The 20,360-nt window shown below is 42.2% G+C and overlaps 2 protein-coding genes across 4 annotated transcripts; one reads left to right on the top strand and one right to left on the bottom strand.

The window, feature by feature from the left end:
* The first annotated feature begins 612 nt into the window (after nt 1-612).
* On the top strand, nt 613-14,256 carry LOC128263152 (myosin-VIIa). 3 transcript variants are annotated; one of them, XM_052997891.1, is made up of 12 exons: nt 613-998; nt 5,486-5,590; nt 6,444-6,704; nt 6,945-7,294; nt 7,364-7,564; nt 7,630-10,024; nt 10,106-11,556; nt 11,648-12,434; nt 12,500-13,065; nt 13,129-13,275; nt 13,337-13,457; nt 13,608-14,256. In XM_052997891.1, exons 2-12 carry the CDS (start codon nt 5,573-5,575, stop codon nt 13,812-13,814), a joined length of 6,504 nt encoding a protein of 2,167 aa, XP_052853851.1. In that variant the 5' UTR covers nt 613-998; nt 5,486-5,572; the 3' UTR covers nt 13,815-14,256. The 3 variants fall into 3 exon arrangements, with proteins under 3 accessions (XP_052853851.1, XP_052853850.1, XP_052853852.1); XM_052997890.1 differs by having other exon boundaries at nt 614-854; XM_052997892.1 differs by lacking the exon at nt 613-998 and having other exon boundaries at nt 5,509-5,588.
* A 1,717-nt stretch (nt 14,257-15,973) lies between these two features.
* Nucleotides 15,974-20,083, bottom strand: LOC128263347 (suppressor of hairless protein). Its single transcript, XM_052998374.1, has 4 exons — nt 19,093-20,083; nt 17,334-18,214; nt 17,061-17,268; nt 15,974-16,994 (listed from the first exon to the last, which is right to left on the bottom strand). The coding sequence occupies exons 1-4, from the start codon at nt 19,510-19,512 to the stop codon at nt 16,692-16,694; spliced, it is 1,812 nt and encodes a 603-aa protein (XP_052854334.1). The 5' UTR covers nt 19,513-20,083; the 3' UTR covers nt 15,974-16,691.
* Nucleotides 20,084-20,360: the final 277 nt, after the last annotated feature.

The raw sequence follows: 20,360 nt of genomic DNA, 5'->3' as shown, positions 1-20,360 counted from the left end.
TTGTCTATAACTATTATGTTTAAGCTATCAATTATACGCCCGGATATTAAAGTTTAAAATTATATTTTTTCAAGTTACCCATATATATGGGGTTCTTGGTGTAATGGAAGCTTTCCAGCGCAAAAATAGTTAAAATAATTAATTAGACCTCAAGTTACAAAATCTTCTTAACCCAATCTTAAAAAAAAAAAAATTTAAAAGACATTACAATTTAAATTATTGTACTTTTATATTCAACACTCGATATTTGTATATGGAATTTATTGACTGTGTTTAACGGTATTTTGATTGTTCCATAATCAGGTATCCAAAATGCATGGATTCTGAAATAAAAAAATTGATCGGAGGTCTGGGGCCTTGGAAGTTTATCCATAAAGTTAATTCTATCATTATTAACATATAAACAAAAAATATTTATCAAATCGGTAAACATCGAATTAATTTTAGTGTCGTTTTCCTAACAGAAATGTTAAGTGAGGGCAGCGCTGCGGCAGACGGAAAGCAGAATAGAGATGGTAAACATCGATGTGCCAAACATCGATGTGCCAAACATCGATATCACCGATATTTAGAAAACAACGATGACATCGGTGGTGGCATCGATGTTTCTCCACCTCTAATCAATTATTTTCCACCTCTAGACGATCGTTGTTTCGAAGTTTGCTCCGCGGTTGGCGTATTTGTATTCGGTTCTTTTTCGCTGCAAGTTCAACTTAACTCGGCCAATAAACAAGTGCAATAAGGCCCTAAAATGCCAAACAGTCTGTAGCGCCTAATTAACCTGTTGCTCGGTCGACTCGAACTGGAAAAGCTTACTAAACAATCGGCGCGCTGCACTTTTCCTGCGGTTGTCGGTGCGTGACCTATTTATGTAACCTGTTTTTAAAAAAGAATATCCCGCTTTCGACTGGTCCAAAAAGTGTTAATTAAACCGCATTACGAGACCTACAGTTCAGTTCCAAAAAGAGAAGAGTGCAAATTCTGAGGCAACAATTAAGGTAGAGAGTGATTGGAAAAGAAAGAGTGCATTAACCCTGCAAGTCGGTGTGTGTAACTGTGAGTTAGTGAGTGTTAGAGCTAGAAAAGCCAGCCAGAGAAAATGACAAGGGTCACAGCTTCAGCTCAGCATCATCATCAGCGTGATTTTTAGTATCATCGATTTTATTATTTTAGTCGAGACGAAGACGTGGCTGCATTGCATTTTTATTGCTTTAACCGACAACCAAATTAAATAGCTACGCTTCAGGTTTCGTTGGATAGAACGGTACTAACATGCACACACTACCAACGCAGACCCACTCTCTCGCGCACACATACAAACTCGGAAGTGGACAGGTACACCTGCCGAAGAGCAGAAGAGCGAGCGAGAGGGAGATATGCGTAAAGAGCGGCTCACAGTGCAACACATTCATGTTCATGGGTGCCCCGTCCCCTCCGCTCTGCCCCCACACCCTTCCCTTTCCCACCCGCTCGCGCCAGCGCTCTCTCTCTCTTTCTCCTTGAGCTTGAACCAGGGTTCTACACGGAAAAAAGATCAATACAACTTCATTAACAAGAAAAACTACAAAATAAAAATAAAAATTGCTCATGAAAGTTTTCTACTGAAATTTCACAGTCTTCGATGCCAGAAAAAAGAATAAAATAAGTTAAAAGCTTCTTTAGGTCAAGAAAGAGCTCAACATTTTCATTATGATAAGTGAGCAGAACCATTTTTTTTTGTTTATTTTGAGTAATCTGTCAGTTTTCAACATTAATGAATAAACATGTTACTTCAAAATACTGGTATCTAAATGGAAATTAGTTAAATTTGTTCTAATTGATCTTACATACATTTTATTAAGTCGATTTCTTAGTTTTTTAAACAATTTGACCTCGAGCCCTCAATCATGCCTTACATAAAAAGCTCACAATCCTTAGTTTATTTTGGTAAAATTGTATTCAATTTGATAATCATCAATCATAGCAATTTTTTTTCTTGTGCAGCGGTCAAGAATTCTCGAATTGACAATAGCAACAACTGCAACGCAGACACTTGTTTGTCCGGTTTGTTGTTTTTGCTGTTGCACAACGGGACATTTCGTGTGTGGACAATTGGAAAAACCCTTTTTCAAATAAACGCTTTTCATTAGCCGGTTTTTGTTTCTCCTCTCCCATCTCAACCTTTTTTTGCGTTTCCATTTGGGTTGTTGGGTTCCATTAATGTGGTGTTGCTGTTGTTTTTGTTGCTGGGGGCTTTCGCGCACGCAGCGACTTTCTGTTTGTTTGGTGAAACTTTTTTAAGGTCTTCTCTAAATACATAATAAAAAAATGAGCATAATACTTTGCCCAGATTTTTTTGCTGTTTTTTGTGAGTCGTTACATTTTTTTTAGAAGATTTGAGTGGTAAAACCAGAAACAAATTGTGTGAAAAAGAATTTGGTAGCAAACGGCAACGTCTGGAATGGAAAAACTTTGCCAAAAATTAAACAAAATTGTATCTGTGTAGCTAAATATTTAAATAAAAATCGTAGATAATACATATGTCCAGAACTTAAATATAATTTTACTGAAGCACTGAAAAAAAATTTTAAACCCTTAAGAACGTGATTTAAAAGTGCTAAGTGTCGCGCAAGTGAAAACTCCGTCATATTATGTTCCACAAGAATATAAAATAAACTGAAGGTATATTTTTTAAGTTTATTTTTATTAAATTCCAACTTAACTTTGGATTTATTTAAAAGTCATTAAGAGTTATCAGCTTGTAAATAAAACTGTTGTTCAAAAATTCAAAAGCTTTACTATATTTCCACTTGGGCCAAAATTGGTAGAACCCAAAAACATTTAAAGCAATAAATCAATAAATAAAACAACAAACTCTTTAAACAAATCACGATAGCAAACTAATACACTAAAAACTTAAACTAATATAATAAAATGCAGAATAGATTTTTATTTCGTTAATCTCGATTTAGCTGAACAATAGTTGTACTGCTGTTATACCACACATTGCTCAAGAAGTGACAACAACATGGTGTCATGTGTCAAAGTCAAAGTGAACAAAAAGTGGGTACATTAAACAATGGCTATAAGCGCGATTCATGTAAGGTTGTGCCTACATATATGTATATGTAGAGTAGATGGCATAAAACGTAATTGTACGTGGCAGCCACACACGAACTTTCACTAATGACTCTCGATGAACTTTTGGATCACTCACACTCCACTCGAAACGCACTCAAACACTCACTTTTATATACGAGTGCATATATGCACTTTGAAACGTGCCAATCGTGTGTCATTGGATGCACTATCCGAAGCAAAATCTGCAGAGACGGAAATTCTTAGACGCGCTTTTCTCGGTTCTTACGATTTTAATCGTTTTTGGTCATGCCCTGAGATATGTGTCTGCCGCACACCTAAAATTTACACCTTGTTTAATGTTTCTTGCTTATCTCCACCTGCACTTCAGTGAGCTCTGATAACAACAGTAAGAGTACAAAGCAATTATTTTTAAATAATTCATGTATGACCGACCGTGTTTGGTTAAAGTGGTCTCTTGAATTAGAAACCCATTTCTTTTCCTTGTTATGTACAATGTATTAAACACTTTAAAAAATATACAAATGTATTGCTGTTAAATAAATTCCTGTATGGCATGGAGCTAGTCTTATGGTTTGCAAATATTTGTGCGCTAAGGACAGCCATTATTACCATAAAGTGGGAGCCCAAAAGAGAATGAAAATGTTTTTATTAAAATTTTAAAATGTTGAACATTTAAAGACCATATATATAGGTATGTTGTTCTTAGATTGTTAACAATTGTTTATTGTGTTCTCAAATATATTTTTAAAAACAAAATTAAATTTATAAACCAATTAAATTATATTTAGTTAAATAGTTTGCAGGTTCACCTGTATCTGTATTTACGTTTCCATTCCATTTAGAACTGAGTTTGTTAATGGGCTTAGGAGACAGTGACATAATAATACCCTTAAACTGGGTGCTGATAACAGTAAAGCGAGTATTGGGCAATATTATTTAAAATGCTATCTGTGTATGTATCAGCTAACTGCTTGAACTCTAACCAACAATTCAGGTTGCTATATAGTCATGTTTGAGTGTGGATCGCGGATCGGTTCCCTATGTGCATTATACTTGTATTTTGACCGGCAGAGCGTAACCAGACTGGTATGTGTACGTGTATACGTGCCGCCGTGTGCCACTAAATTTGGTTGCTCTTGCTGTTGCTGCTTTTTTGTCTGGCATGTTGCAATTACTATGGAGAGGAGAGACGCCTCCAAGCTATACTACTGGCTGATACCATACCTCTGTTAGTCCATGTGTTAAATGATGGATGGGGTGTCCGATTGAAAGGCGGTTTCGATGGTAACCGACTGGGAATGACGCCAGCTTGAAATTCTGATTCATGGCTGGCTTTTAAAATAAAGCTGTTCAGTTAAAAAAAAACTGATCCACATTGCTGATTGCATTGCATTAAAACAGTCTCAACGGGGTATAGAAGACGTGATGCACAGATACAAATTAAAGATTAATTGAAACTCACTTTAAAATGATTAATCTAAGAGATACAAAATAGATTTCGAATTAAGGATTCAACAAGCTTTTGCCAACTCTATGTTAGGCGTTTAAAGAAATCACTTTAAAAGGATTCTGGTTTTTAAAACTAGAAGTAGAAAGTTAAAAATGTTTATAAATTGATATCCTAATTGTATTAAAGAAATTGTTTTCCTTAAAACAACTCGTCAATGTCAACACCTTTCTTTCGTCTTTTCAAGCATATCTAATTGCAGATGGTGCAGTTTTCTATTGCCTAAATAAAAATATTGTTCAATTTCTGCCATACCGTACAAAGTAATGAAAGTAAATTTTTTCAATGAAAACCAAGTAATTTGCATAACAAACGCAGCTCATTGAGACCTTCGATTTCGGTTAGACGCTCTTTTTCGGGTGGTTCTCGTATTCAATTGATTGTGTTCGGGGCGACTGAAGCTTAAAAGTGAAAATAGCTCGATGGCCTTTTTTGCATGTCTAAAGGTGTAAAGGTTTATTTATTTTTTATAAGATTTTCGGTCACGTATAGGATTGTTTGGGTCGGTTTCCCTATTTTGAGAAGAAAAGAAGTATCGAAAGTATGAGTTTTATGGATGTGTTTAAGACTGATGACTAATTCGTTGTTGTTGTTGTTGTTTTGTTAATGAGTTGCCACTTTGGCTCAAGACTTAGTAAGCGAGTGTGTGTTGTTGGCCAAATGGAGTAAAGAAAGACGTTTACCTCAAGCTAGGAAAGCGCTGTGATAGCAAGAACAACAAAGAGACGACGGACCACAAACGAAGACAGCGACAAGTTGTGAATTCTTTCAATTTACCGTAAACTTCACCTTAATTTTTTTTTTTTTCAAAGCCGGTTTGAGTTGCCGCAGGCGCTAACTTGTATTTTGTTATTGTTGTTCATGGCTAACTCTTCCACTTGTTCTCTTTTGGAACAGAAAAATAATACAAGAGGCAGCAGCGAAGAGGAACGGGCTTTTGTCTCTGGATGCCAACGCAGGATCAGTAAATGAAGGACGACGAATATGGTGATTGTAACACGTGTAAGTATTTACTCCCTATTAGCGAGAGTATCATAAGGGATCATTCCTTATCCAGGCACTCCCATATATCACACTTTTTCCTCTACCATGAAAACAAAAAGCGGAAGTTTAATGCCATGCCTCACTTCAACTCCCATTACTCTGGCACAGTGGTGGATGGAAATATTTGTATGGGGTGAAACAACAGGTTGCCCGTCTCAACAGAAAGTTTTTTAGACTTACTTACAAGTTTTTATTTATTTTCATCTCAGTGAGCTATTTAAAGGATTCAACTAAAACTAATTTGGTATAATGTTTATATAAATAATAATATATAATATATATATTTATATAATTATATATTTAAATAATATACAAGAGCACTGCTTAGTATTAAGTTCAAAATTACCCATAGAATAATTTGTAAAATAAACCGCTCAACCTTTGAATAAATTTTTATTACTTAATAACCATATCTTAAACTTCTGTTGTAAGAACCTTATTTATAACTCTCAAACTCGGGATGTTTGTTGTCAGAATTCTTTTTGTTACTTCTTGATCATCGTTTAAGTTGTTATTGCGTCCAAATAGTTTCTTTATTAATTAGTTCCAATAACTGTCCTTCCGTTAGAGGTTCACCTCCTCATATATTTTCGCCCATCACTGTGCCTTGCTCATGTCTGTCCCTGGTATCGCTATATTTGTTGCGTTCCGCTCAAGTGACTCTTACAACAAACAGTACATAGTTTTTTATGGCCCCCATGTCCATGGCAACCGAACGGGGCAGCCTCGTAAAGAACTGAATGTCAAATTGTAAAATAGTTAAATTGTTAAGAAATTGAAAAATTGTAATTACGCCTCTAATCGACAACAGGGTGACTACATCTGGATAGAGCCCGCCTCGGGGCGAGAATTCGATGTGGCCATTGGAGCACGTGTCGTCTCCGCGGAGGGTCGTCGCATCCAAGTGCGCGATGACGATGGCGACGAGGTCTGGCTGGCCCCCGAGCGCCGCATCAAGGCCATGCACGCGTCCTCCGTCCAGGGAGTGGAGGACATGATTTCCCTGGGCGATCTGCACGAGGCTGGTATTTTGCGGAATCTGCTTATACGCTACAAAGAGAATCTGATCTACGTGAGTAAACCAATAATTACGTCAAACTCTTAACTCGTTAACTCTTAAAAATAAACCAATCACATTTTGTTCTCAGAATTGATAAATTGATAATTGTGATATTCTGATAAACCTCATATTAGTTAATCAAGTCTTATCTAAGAATCATTATATTGAACCATGTATTTGCGGGCTTAAATTTGTTACCAAATGATATTATAAGTTTGCTATATAAACGCTATTCTTTCGCCTTACTTTCAGACCTATACCGGTTCCATATTGGTTGCCGTTAATCCCTACCAGATCCTGCCCATCTACACGGCCGATCAGATCAAGCTCTACAAGGAACGTAAAATCGGAGAACTTCCGCCGCACATCTTTGCGATTGGAGACAATGCGTATGCGCACATGAAACGATATCGCCAGGATCAGTGCATCGTAATTTCCGGAGAGTCGGGAGCTGGCAAAACCGAGAGCACAAAGCTGATCCTGCAGTATCTGGCTGCGATCAGTGGCAAGCATTCGTGGATCGAGCAGCAAATCCTTGAGGCGAATCCCATTCTGGAAGCCTTCGGAAATGCCAAAACCATTCGCAATGACAATTCATCGAGGTAAACATTTAGATGCACACAATATTTATCACCTGAGATGTGATATTAATAAAATTAATTTTCGTACAGGTTTGGCAAATACATAGACATACACTTTAGCGCCAATGGCGTGATTGAGGGAGCCAAAATCGAACAATATCTGCTGGAGAAGTCACGAATTGTTTCTCAAAATCATAGCGAACGCAATTATCATGTGTTTTACTGCATTTTGGCCGGACTATCGGCAGAGGAGAAGAGTCGCCTTGATCTTGGCATGGCTGCTGATTATAAGTAAGCTTTTAACTAACGCTAATAATAACCGGAATTGAGTTATACTTAATTTAATATTTTTATAGATATCTGACTGGTGGCAATAGCATAACCTGCGAGGGACGCGATGATGCTGCCGAATTTTCCGACATTCGATCCGCCATGAAGGTTCTGCTCTTCTCCGATCAGGAAATCTGGGAGATTATCAAGCTGTTGGCTGCCCTGCTGCACTGTGGCAACATCAAGTACAAGGCAACTGTGGTGGATAATCTGGACGCCACCGAGATACCGGAACACATAAATGTGGAGCGTGTGGCCGGACTGCTTGGACTCCCCATTCAGCCGCTGATTGACGCTCTGACACGTCGCACACTGTTTGCTCACGGAGAGACGGTAGTGTCCACCCTGTCACGGGATCAATCTGTGGATGTGCGCGATGCCTTCGTTAAGGGCATTTACGGACGAATGTTTGTGCACATCGTCCGGAAGATCAACACGGCTATTTTCAAGCCGCGCGGCACCTCACGGAACGCTATCGGAGTGCTGGACATCTTTGGCTTTGAGAACTTCGATCAGAACAGCTTTGAGCAGTTTTGCATCAATTATGCCAATGAGAATCTGCAGCAGTTCTTTGTGCAGCACATTTTCAAACTGGAACAGGAGGAGTACAACCACGAGGCCATCAATTGGCAGCATATCGAGTTTGTGGACAATCAGGATGCACTTGATTTGATAGCTATTAAGCAGCTGAACATTATGGCTTTAATCGATGAGGAGGCCCGCTTTCCCAAGGGCACGGATACAACGATGCTGGCCAAACTGCACAAGACCCATGGAGCGCACAAGAACTATCTGAAGCCCAAGTCGGACATCAACACCAGCTTCGGACTGAACCACTTTGCCGGCGTAGTGTTTTACGATACGCGTGGATTTCTAGATAAAAACCGAGACACCTTCAGTCCTGACCTCCTGCATTTGGTTAGCCAAAGTGGCAACAAGTTCCTGCGCCAAATCTTTGCCCAGGACATAGAAATGGGTGCAGAGACGAGGAAGCGAACGCCCACACTGTCCACTCAGTTCAGGAAATCGCTAGATGCGCTGATGAAGACGCTCTGCAGCTGTCAGCCATTCTTTATTCGATGTATCAAACCCAACGAGCTGAAAAAGCCGATGATGTTTGACCGTGGTTTGTGCTGCCGTCAGCTGCGATACTCTGGCATGATGGAAACGATCCGGATCCGTCGCGCTGGCTATCCCATTAGGCATGGGTTCCGGGAGTTTGTAGAACGGTATCGTTTTCTGATACCCGGAGTGCCGCCAGCTCATCGCACGGATTGCCAGGCGGCTACTTCAAGGATTTGTGCCGTGGTTCTGGGCAAGTCCGACTATCAACTGGGCCACACCAAGGTCTTTTTGAAGGATGCCCACGATTTGTTTCTGGAACAGGAGCGGGATCGAGTGTTGACGCGAAAAATCCTCATTCTGCAGCGCAGCATTCGAGGATGGGTGTACCGACGAAGGTTCCTGCGCCTGCGCGCCGCTGCCATCACAGTGCAGAGATTCTGGAAGGGCTATGCCCAGCGCAAACGATACAGGAACATGCGAGTGGGCTACATGCGTTTGCAGGCCCTAATCCGATCGAGAGTCCTGTCCCATCGATTCCGCCATCTAAGGGGTCACATTGTCGGTTTGCAGGCCCACGCTCGGGGATATCTGGTGAGGCGGGAGTATGGTCACAAGATGTGGGCCGTCATCAAGATCCAGTCGCATGTGCGACGAATGATTGCCATGCGTCGGTATCGGAAACTTCGGTTGGAGCATAAGCAGTTCGCCGAGGTGCTCCAGCTTCGCAAGCTCGAGGAGCAGGAGCTACTGCATCGCGGCAACAAGCATGCCCGGGAAATTGCCGAACAGCATTACCGAGATCGATTGCACGAACTGGAGCGTCGGGAAATTCAGGAGCAAATGGAAAATCGTCGTCGAGTGGAGGTCAATATGAATATTATTAATGATGCAGCACGCAAACAGGAGGAGCCGGTGGACGATGGCAAACTGGTGGAGGCCATGTTCGACTTTCTGCCCGATTCCAGTAGCGATGCACCCACTCCGCATGGCGGAAGAGAAACGTCCGTGTTCAATGATTTGCCCCATGCGCAAAACGTCAACCAGGAGGATATTATTGCACCCATGCACATCTCCGAGGATGAGGAAGATCTGTCGGAGTTCAAGTTTCAGAAATTCGCAGCCACATACTTTCAGGGGAATGTGAATCATCAGTATGCTAAGAAGGCTCTAAAGCACCCACTTCTTCCACTTCACACGCAAGGCGATCAACTTGCTGCGCAGGCCTTGTGGATCACTATACTCAGGTTCACTGGTGATATGCCGGAGCCCAAGTATCACACAATGGATCGAATGGATACCACATCCGTAATGTCCAAGGTCACGGCCACCTTGGGGCGTAATTTTATTAGGAGTAAGGTGAGTTAGGATTTTATTGCACACTGTTAAGTTGTAATTTTCTAAAATTTTTAAAAACTTGGTACTACTCTTGATTTATAGGAATTCCAAGAGGCTCAGCTCATGGGCCTGGATCCCGATGCCTTTCTCAAGCAGAAACCGCGCTCGATCCGCCACAAACTGGTATCTCTGACCCTGAAGCGAAAGAACAAGTTGGGCGAAGATGTGCGCCGACGACTGCAGGACGACGAATACACGGCGGATAGCTACCAATCGTGGCTGCAATCGCGTCCCACCTCGAACCTGGAGAAGCTGCACTTCATCATTGGCCATGGCATCCTGCGAGCCGAACTGCGTGACGAAATCTACTGCCAGATATGCAAGCAGCTGACCAACAACCCCCTAAAGTCCTCGCATGCCAGGGGATGGATTCTGCTCTCACTGTGCGTGGGCTGCTTTGCGCCTTCGGAGAAGTTTGTCAACTATTTGAGGGCCTTCATCCGTGAGGGTCCGCCGGGATATGCGCCGTATTGTGAGGAACGACTGAAGCGAACCTTCAACAATGGAACCCGCAATCAACCGCCTTCGTGGCTGGAGTTGCAGGCCACCAAATCGAAGAAGCCCATCATGCTGCCCATTACGTTTATGGATGGCAATACGAAGACTCTGTTGGCCGACTCCGCCACCACGGCCCGGGAGCTGTGCAATCAACTGTCGGACAAGATAACGCTCAAAGATCAGTTCGGATTCTCACTGTACATTGCGCTGTTCGACAAAGTCAGCTCCTTGGGCAGTGGCGGCGACCATGTGATGGACGCCATCTCACAGTGTGAGCAGTATGCAAAAGAGCAGGGCGCCCAGGAGCGAAACGCGCCGTGGCGTCTGTTCTTCCGCAAGGAAATCTTTGCACCCTGGCACGAGCCCACCCACGATCAGGTGGCCACCAACCTCATTTACCAGCAGGTCGTTAGGGGCGTTAAATTTGGCGAATATCGCTGCGACAAGGAGGAGGACCTGGCCATGATTGCTGCGCAGCAATACTTTATCGAATACTCCACAGATATGTCCATGGAGCGGTTGTTCACCCTGCTGCCCAACTTTATACCCGACTTTTGTCTCAGTGGTGTGGACAAGGCCATCGAACGGTGGGCCGCTTTGGTTCTGCAGGCCTATAAGAAATCCTACTATGTCAAGGACAAGATTGCGCCGCTGAAGATAAAAGAGGACATCGTCAGCTATGCCAAGTACAAGTGGCCCCTGCTCTTTTCGCGCTTTTACGAAGCCTATCGCAACTCAGGTCCGAATCTGCCCAAAAACGATGTCATCATAGCGGTCAACTGGACGGGCGTCTATGTGGTGGACGATCAGGAGCAGGTCCTGCTCGAATTAAGCTTCCCCGAAATCACAGCCGTATCCAGTCAGAAGACCAACAAAGTGTTCACCCAGACATTCAGTCTATCCACGGTTCGGGGCGAGGAGTTCACGTTCCAGAGTCCAAACGCTGAGGATATTCGAGATCTGGTTGTCTACTTCTTGGATGGCCTGAAAAAGCGGTGAGTTACGGAATTTGTTAGCAAATAAGTATAATTTAAGAGCAACTATAACTAAAGCCAAATAAATCAAACATTTTTTCTTTGTTTTTAGTTCGAAATTTGTTATAGCCCTGCAGGACTATCGCGCGCCTTCGGATGGTACGAGTTTCCTTTCCTTCTTTAAGGGCGATCTGATCATACTCGAGGACGAATCCTGCGGTGAATCAGTACTTAACAACGGCTGGTGCATAGGTCGCTGCGATCGCTCTCAGGAGCGTGGCGATTTCCCAGCCGAAACGGTCTATGTCCTGCCCACGCTTAGTAAACCACCGCAGGATATTCTCGCCCTGTTTAACATCGAGGAGGCCCATCATGGACGTCGTTTAAGCATGGCTTCCAATGGCGGTGCGGTGGAGCCAAGGGATCGTCCGCATACGTTAATGGAGTACGCCCTGGATCACTTCCGTTTGCCCCCGAAACGCACAATGTCCAAGACACTCACCCTGAGCTCGAAACGAAGTGAAGAACTTTGGCGCTATGCCCGGGATCCCATCAAGGCGCCGCTGCTACGCAAGTTGCAAAGCAAAGAGGAGTTCGCCGAGGAAGCCTGCTTCGCCTTTGCGGCCATACTGAAGTATATGGGAGATCTGCCTTCGAAGCGACCCCGGATGGGTAACGAAATCACGGATCATATATTTGATGGACCGCTTAAGCACGAGATTCTGCGCGATGAGATCTATTGTCAGCTGATGAAACAGTTGACGGACAACCGCAACCGGATGTCCGAGGAGAGGGGCTGGGAGCTGATGTGGTTGGCCACTGGACTGTTTGCCTGCTCGCAGGGTTTGCTCAAGGAGTTGCTGCTGTTCCTGCGCAGTCGGCGTCATCCCATCTCACAGGTAATCGTATTAAACAATACAATAATTTTTACAATTATTAATACCTTTATTAATTTAATTCGCAGGACTCAATGCATCGACTGCAAAAGACCATACGCCATGGACAACGCAAATATCCACCGCATCAGGTGGAGGTGGAGGCCATACAGCACAAAACCACACAGATCTTCCACAAGGTCTACTTCCCGGACGACACGGACGAAGCCTTCGAGGTGGACAGCTCCACGCGGGCCAAGGACTTCTGCAACAACATCTCGCAACGCCTATCGCTTCGCACCAGCGAGGGCTTCTCCCTGTTTGTGAAGATTGCCGACAAGGTCATCTCGGTGCCCGAAGGCGATTTCTTCTTCGACTTCGTGCGCCATTTGACCGACTGGATAAAGAAGGCGCGACCCATACGAGATGGGGCGAATCCGCAGTTCACCTACCAGGTCTTCTTCATGAAGAAACTGTGGACGAACACAGTGCCAGGCAAGGATCGGAACGCCGATCTCATATTCCACTATCACCAGGAGTTGCCCAAGCTGTTGCGCGGCTATCACAAGTGTTCCAGAGAGGAGGCGGCCAAGCTGGCGGCTCTCGTCTTTCGCGTGCGCTTCGGTGAAAATAAACAAGAACTGCAGGCCATACCGTAAGCTGAGCAAAACATTTCCCACCGTCTTCGATCCTCAGACTTTAGAATTTCTTGTTTAAGGCAAATGCTGAGGGAGCTTATTCCATCGGATATAATGAAAATGCAGAGCACTAGCGACTGGAAACGATCGATTGTGGCCTCTTATAATCAGGATGGCGGCATGACTTCCGAAGATGCTAAGGTGGCCTTCTTAAAGATCGTTTACAGGTAGGGATCATTATATAAAATTTATAAACGTTCCCCTAACCATTTCAATTTAATTGAATAGATGGCCAACCTTTGGTTCCGCTTTCTTCGAGGTGAAACAAACCACCGAACCGAACTATCCCGAAATGCTACTAATAGCCATTAACAAACACGGCGTGAGTCTCATACATCCAGTGACCAAAGTAAGTAATTATCAATTGATTGTAAATTATAGATTTGGGTAGCATTAACTTTTTATATTCCACATAACTCAAAAGTGTAATTATAATTTTTCAAGTTTATAAAGCTTGCTTCTATATTTCCTGTAATTGTGATTTTATTTTTATTTACAGGACATATTGGTCACGCATCCATTTACACGCATCTCGAACTGGTCCTCGGGCAATACATATTTCCACATGACCATCGGCAATCTGGTGAGGGGCTCGAAACTGTTGTGCGAAACGTCGCTGGGCTACAAGATGGACGATCTGCTGACTTCATATATTTCGTTGATGTTGACCAATATGAACAAGAATCGAACAATACGAGCCAACTAGTAAATCCTACAATTACCGCAAATATTTATAATAATTATAAATAACAATTGCAATAACTTATACATGCCTAGTACTTTCTAGTTGTAAGTGATTCCTTATACCCACCCCCTTTGTTCTAATTGCATTCCCTCCTCGGAGAAATCATTCCAATTTTGGCCTTGTTCAGCTATCGATTATACCAAACCAATTTCCAATTTTGTTTGTTTTTATTTGTATAAATTTTGCAATTATTCTCTTAGTTATTCTTATGGCACATTCCGATTAAATTATTAAATACGATGTTTTGTATGAAGAAAAGGTCTTACATATCCATAGATAAGCATTTGTATCTACGCATTTTGCATCTATCTCTTTGTATATCCTAACTGCATATCTGTACTGATGACGTTTTGTATCAAATACATAGAAATGTTCAATTATTAAATAAATTATATACAATTTACTTTACAATTTTTATTCAGCGGGGGACAGATGCAATGGCACCTTCTATTGATTATATGGAATAATCTACGAAATTAAGTAATACAAATTTTTTTATTCGTAAGTGAATTTAAAAGAAAATCTCTTTCTGATCCGAAAGGCCGAAAGTTGATTTAAAGGTTTTGCAAATAGTTAGGGGCTAAATTTGATTAACGAATGCAGTTGAATACAGTTGTATAACTTATAATATACTAAGAAAACAATAGCTCTAGGTTTAATTGCTTCTTGATAAAGTTGCTTAAACTGACTTATAAAAACACCAATAAAATCTATGAATTTTAAATCTCGAATCATTAATAGCATTGAACAATAGCAAGGAGATTAAGTTTTGATATTGGATAGAGTGTTCGACTAATCATATACGCTAACTTATCCAGAAAATTTACTTAAATTTGGACATTAATAAGAAACCTCATTTATATCTACAGAAATACGTATTTTAAATTTTATAGTTCTGCCAAATGACGTTTTCAATCGATAAACCAATCTTGACCTACGGCTTTGGATTTTCCACCTGTTTATGAAGCAGTGTACGTGTCCAAAGTCTCGTGAACAACATTTTATATAGGACTTGCACATATAGTTTCCCTTGATTTTCTTGGCTGACTCCCACGCCGCCGATTTCCCACGCATTGTATTTTGCGAGAATTTCCATTTTTCCCCAGCGTGTGAAAAACGGCAGCAGTCAGCAGCAGGCCATACGACTTAAGACGGCAGGTAGACTTAGATTTTTCAAGATAATTAACTTTTTTAGTAGTCAGTCGGTATGAAGTTGTGTAGCAGTCCTGAGAACTTTTAGAAATAGCTGTCTCCCCCCTTTCTATAAGCGACCGCAATCATCGCACTCACCTGTCCAAACAGTGGGGGAGAAAGAGGGGCGGGAAAATGTGAAGGAATTGTTCATTAAAAATTCCAAACTAATTTCATATTCAACTTCTTATAAGACGGCGACGACCTTAAGAGGTTGCAGTTCCAATTGTGAGTCTCGGAACTTTTGGTGGTGGTTTTTCCATCATCACATGAAGAGGCCAGTTTTCCTCACGCAACCCAAGTTCGTTGTTTGAGTCTTTCGTTCCCATCGCATGGCGCGCAGTGAAATTTTAGGGGTTGCAACCAAGTTCCTATTGGCTGACTCTGATAAGAATGATGTCTCCCAACAATAAGATAAGTTTAAATGCTTGGTCAGCTCTCACCTTCTGATTCCGCTGAGCGGAAGTAAGCGATAATTAATTCAAAACTGCGAATCTTAATTTGTAAATCTGTAAAGACAGCAGCGACGACTGCATAAATATTCAACAAAAGGTAGTAAAATTTCACAGCAGCTCGGCAGCGGCTTTTTGGGCTGTGAGAAAATTCTGCTCCTTAACTTGGCCGAAAACGGAAACAATAGTGTTATATATCTATGTATATTTGCTTCTTAACTTGGCGTTCAGCAATCCAGACCAAACTATAATTAAAGTTGGCCCCGCCAAGGGGGTTGCGAGGCAAGTCATCGTGGGAAGAGCTGCACTTGTTTTGTTTAAAAATATTCACACGATACTGGGCCAAATTCCCACAGCAATTTAAGGCAACCAATCCTCCCTCAGCTCTCCACCTCAGTCCAACCAAGAGTGGTAAACATGAATAATCACGCAAAATAAAAAAAAAATTTAAATGACATGATTTGGTTGATTTTTCTTTGTCATAATTTCGGATTTCCTTCTTTTTTATTAATGTTGGGTTTTTTTTCTGCTTAGAGTTAAATAAATCGCCGACTTGTCTTTTTGCGATTTTATTACACAAAATATTATATGGAACTTTTTGTGCTACGAATTTCCAAAGAGTTAAGTAAATAAAAAATGCAACAAAACTGTATGTACAGAAAAAAGTTTTCCCTTTTGACTTTGTCTTTGACTTTTTAGAAAGTTTAAGGGTGAATGAATGGAATGTATTTATGTAGCGAGGCTACTTCCTGGTATTTTAAAAAGCAGGCTTCAGTTTTCTGATATATTTCGAAGTACTTTTTCCCTTTGGCAGTCTTTTGAAATTCATAGCAAAGAAAATCATAAATATTTCAAATCTTCTATAAACTTACATCGATTGTATATTTAACTAGAATTATATGTTCTGTGTAGATGTATAATCATGCACATACAAATATATATATATATGTCAGTGAGCTTTTTTTCGAGTTATGTACAGAGTTATATGTTGCATTTACAAATCTATTGGTTCCAAACTAGCACTAGATACATGTATGTAGGATGATTCACTTTAGAGAGAAGGGGACACATTTCGTGCACGTCATGAGAGGTGGAAAATTAGTATGAGAAAAATTGTCAATCTACAAACTAAGGTCTCCAATAAAAACTATAAATAACTTAGGATACATAAATGTGCGATGCAATAATCCTGCACTCAGGACAAGCCGCTACCATGACTATTCCATTGCACTTCTGAGATGGAGGGCAGCGCCTGATGCTGCTGCTGTTGCATACTGCCGCCAGCCGGTGATCCCGCATTGTTGCTGTTATTATTGTTGCTAATGCTAGTGATGTTGTTATTATTGTTGTTCTGTCGCGTCCGCATCACATCCTCGGCCTGGGTATTGCAATGTGGCCGAGGACCCGGCTCAGGTGTATATGTGAAGGTCAGACCAGTGGCATAAATGATGCCATCGTTGCGCACCAGCGAAATGGGCACCTGTGTGGGTTGTCGTACCTGCAGCATGGGCAAAAAAACTCAAATTTAGTAAGCATTAAAAGAATTTACATTCGGAAAACCTACCCAAAGCCATTCTCCGCGGAACTGGGAAATCTCGGGCACCACACACAGCAGTGTCTCCGTGCACCGGTACATGGTTTCCGCCTCCACATCGCCGAACCACACCTGCAGATGCGGCGTGAAGTTGTCGCCACTGAGCTCCAGCATGGCCACATCGCCGCCGCCATTGAGATTCAGTGAATTTACAATTGGCACTGGAGTGACTGGGGATCTAATAAAGGGGTTATAAGACACAATGTAAGCAAAAAGATTGACACAGAAGTAAGCTATACTTACGCCACGGGACCCATGCCCTCGTAGAACTGATATTCAGCCTTGTCGGTTGAGATGATGGTCCAGCAGGCGCCGTCGTTGATCATCTCCTTGTTGGGCTCCTTGGGACAGGGCGTGGCCTGGAACTGAATGATCTTCTCCTGCGACAGGCAAAGGTACATTCGGTCTGTGTCCTTCATGTAGAAGGCACACTTGTGTAGCTGCGATACGGGATCGTCGGCCTCCAGCAAGGCCATCTGCTTGTCCACTTTCCTGATGATCAGCCGGGGCAGGGCCATGCCCGTAACGGAGCACACCAGCTTCACCGTGGCACCGTAATGTATGTAACCGTCGCGCACCTGGAACTCCTCCGACTCGGACTCGTTGTCATCCAGCAGGTGTATCGTGAAGGCACCCCATTGCGTCGATGAGGCATGAAAGTGTCCATTTTCCACGTGCAGATATCGGGTGGAGACGGTCTGGGAACGCAGGCGATTAAACAGGGCAACGTTGGTGCCGCTGGCTATGCACAGGTCGGCATTCTTCAGCGACTGTTTCTTCTTGGACGGCTTGGATATCACCTTGATCCGTTTCGAGTTGAATACGCCGATGTCGTGGCCATTGCCGTAAAACATCTTCACCGACAGCATGAAATGCTTCCGCTTGTCCGAGTCGGAGATGAAGAGCGTCTTGGCCGCACAGTACTGCTTGCCATTAAGATCCAGCTGCTGCATGTCCTGGTCGCTACTTCCGATTCCGATGAAGGCGCACAGCTGCGCCCCCTGCTCGCCCTCGCCCTGCTGCAGCATCTCCTCGTACCGCCGACGCCAGCCGCTGCCGAACAGATAGATACATGGCGGTGGGCAGAAGAAACGCTTCTCATTGCCGTAGGACTTCTGGGCCACCTGGAATACACACACACAGAGAGAAAACACAAACACACACACACAGTGGTGCAGGGAAATTCAATTAGCACAAATTGGCGTTCAGATTATCGGCAAATCATATCAAAAACCGCAAGCAATGCAGCTTTGTTAATTTTCTGTAATTAATTTCAATTATTTTCATTGCGGACTGGACCGGGCTCGCGTTGCTCAATTTGCGGGCAGTCGAGTGTGAAGGATTCGCATTTGGCGGCAGTCGCCGCTTGAAGATCGCCACCGCTAAAACGGCAACCGCGACAATTTTATTCCATTTCTAAGTCTGCCTTCGCCAAAAACCACAAAAATGTAACACTTTAAACTGGACAATAGAAATACTAGCACCTTTTAATGTTGGGTGCGGTTTGTGGTGCGGACTGACCGATAAGATAATTTTGAAAAACAAAACAATTTTGAATTTAGGCTCAACAATATTTTTGAATAATAAAATTTAAAAAAGGGTGACTGTATTTTTTTCTTTACTTAAAATTATTAGAATAATTTTAATATTAGAAAAATTTTTTGTTTTCCCCAGAAATGCAGCCCTTCCACCTAAACATGTATAGAGAAAAGTTCTGTAAATTCTATAAAAACGTAAAAGTTTTCCAAATTACTTTGAAGTTTTTATAGCTGAAGCGTTTTTCTTGAAAGGATTCCTTTTCTTGTAATTAAATAAAAACCTACACTAAACATCTGTCAACACCGTTGTCTTTAAAGTTTTAACCTACCTATTTGTCTTGCTACTAATCTAGGAAATAACTATTTAACTATTTTTATACATCTATGTATATAGTTTATAGTTTACACCAGTTTAAGGCAATTAATTTTTTGTTTATAGTGTTTATTGATACACCCCTTCGCACCTTGGCATGCAGGATCACGATGACCATGTCGTTGCGCTCGCGCATGTACTTCTCCATGGCGTCCCGCGTCAGCTTCTTTTCCTCGATGTGTGGCCGATAGGGACCTGGCAGCAAGGACATTTGCATTTGTTGTTGCTGCTGGTGCTGGTGTTGCTGCTGCTGTTGCTGCTGCTGCTGATGATGCACTTGTAGTTGTTGCTGCTGCTGCGCTGACGGCGGCTGAGGACCGCTGGGCAGTCCAAAGTGCGGCATGTCCTGGCGCTGCTGCTGCTGTTGTTGTTGTTGCTGCTGCTGCTGCTGCTGCTGGTGACTATGATCGAGTGGCGATCCGTTGGGATTGAGACTGGCAACCGAACTATTATCGTATGCAATGGCGGGCGGGGCGGCGGCGTTTAAATTAAATTGGCTGTAGCTCTTCATTTATGCACATGTCTTTGCATTGAACTGGTTGGAATTTGAAGCGGTTGGCTTATGTATTTCGATTTTTATTATTTGGCAAATTCGTTTGGCACTTCGACACTGCTCGATCCCGTTGTTGTTTTTGTATGTTTTGTATTTGTTATCCTGCACCAACACACACGCAGAGCAGCTGTCGTTTCTCTCACGCACTCTCTTCCTCTTAATCGCGGATTGGCTTTGTTGTTGTTTCTGGCTGGGATTTCGGCTAGTTTCTGGTCTAATCACTAATCACATATTTTTGTATTTAGGCAGATCTTAACTAGCGACTAGCGGTCGCAGCGGCTGGCTTCTGTTTAAGGCTGCAACTAGCGTTCGAGTTATATTTATAATATGCTACAACTAAAAAAAAGCGACTGAGGATGTTGATGTTGTATCGATAGCTCGATGGGCTCTTATTTATGATAGTCGCTGCCTACCGGCGATATGTTCATCGTTTCGCAACACTGTTTGGTGGGTATGGCCGGGGGTGGCGAATTAGCTATTTGATAGCTGTTTTGTTTCTGTCTTAGCTTTTTTTTGTGTTTAACTTATATATGATTCCCAGGTTTACACCTAAATTTGCTTGCCCTATTGCCTTTTAATAATTTTTAACGTGAGTTATCTGTCTACTAAGTTTGAACAGTTTTATCAAATTTCATCGATTTTCTTTCGGTCCTACAAGATATCGATTTTGGCGCACTCATTTAAAATTTATGGCTCAAGCTAACTGACCTTCTTTTCATGCGTCAGCTTGCTTAAAACAGGCCGTGGGAACAAACACAAATGTGAATATTAAAGATAATTTGCGCAGTAAATATCAAATACAATTG

Source organism: Drosophila gunungcola, unplaced genomic scaffold, assembly GCF_025200985.1.
Source record: "Drosophila gunungcola strain Sukarami unplaced genomic scaffold, Dgunungcola_SK_2 000001F, whole genome shotgun sequence".
Lineage (NCBI taxonomy): Eukaryota > Metazoa > Arthropoda > Insecta > Diptera > Drosophilidae > Drosophila > Drosophila gunungcola.
The sequence above is the reverse complement of the archived record's forward strand: the minus strand, read 5'-3'. Positions and strand labels throughout refer to the sequence as shown.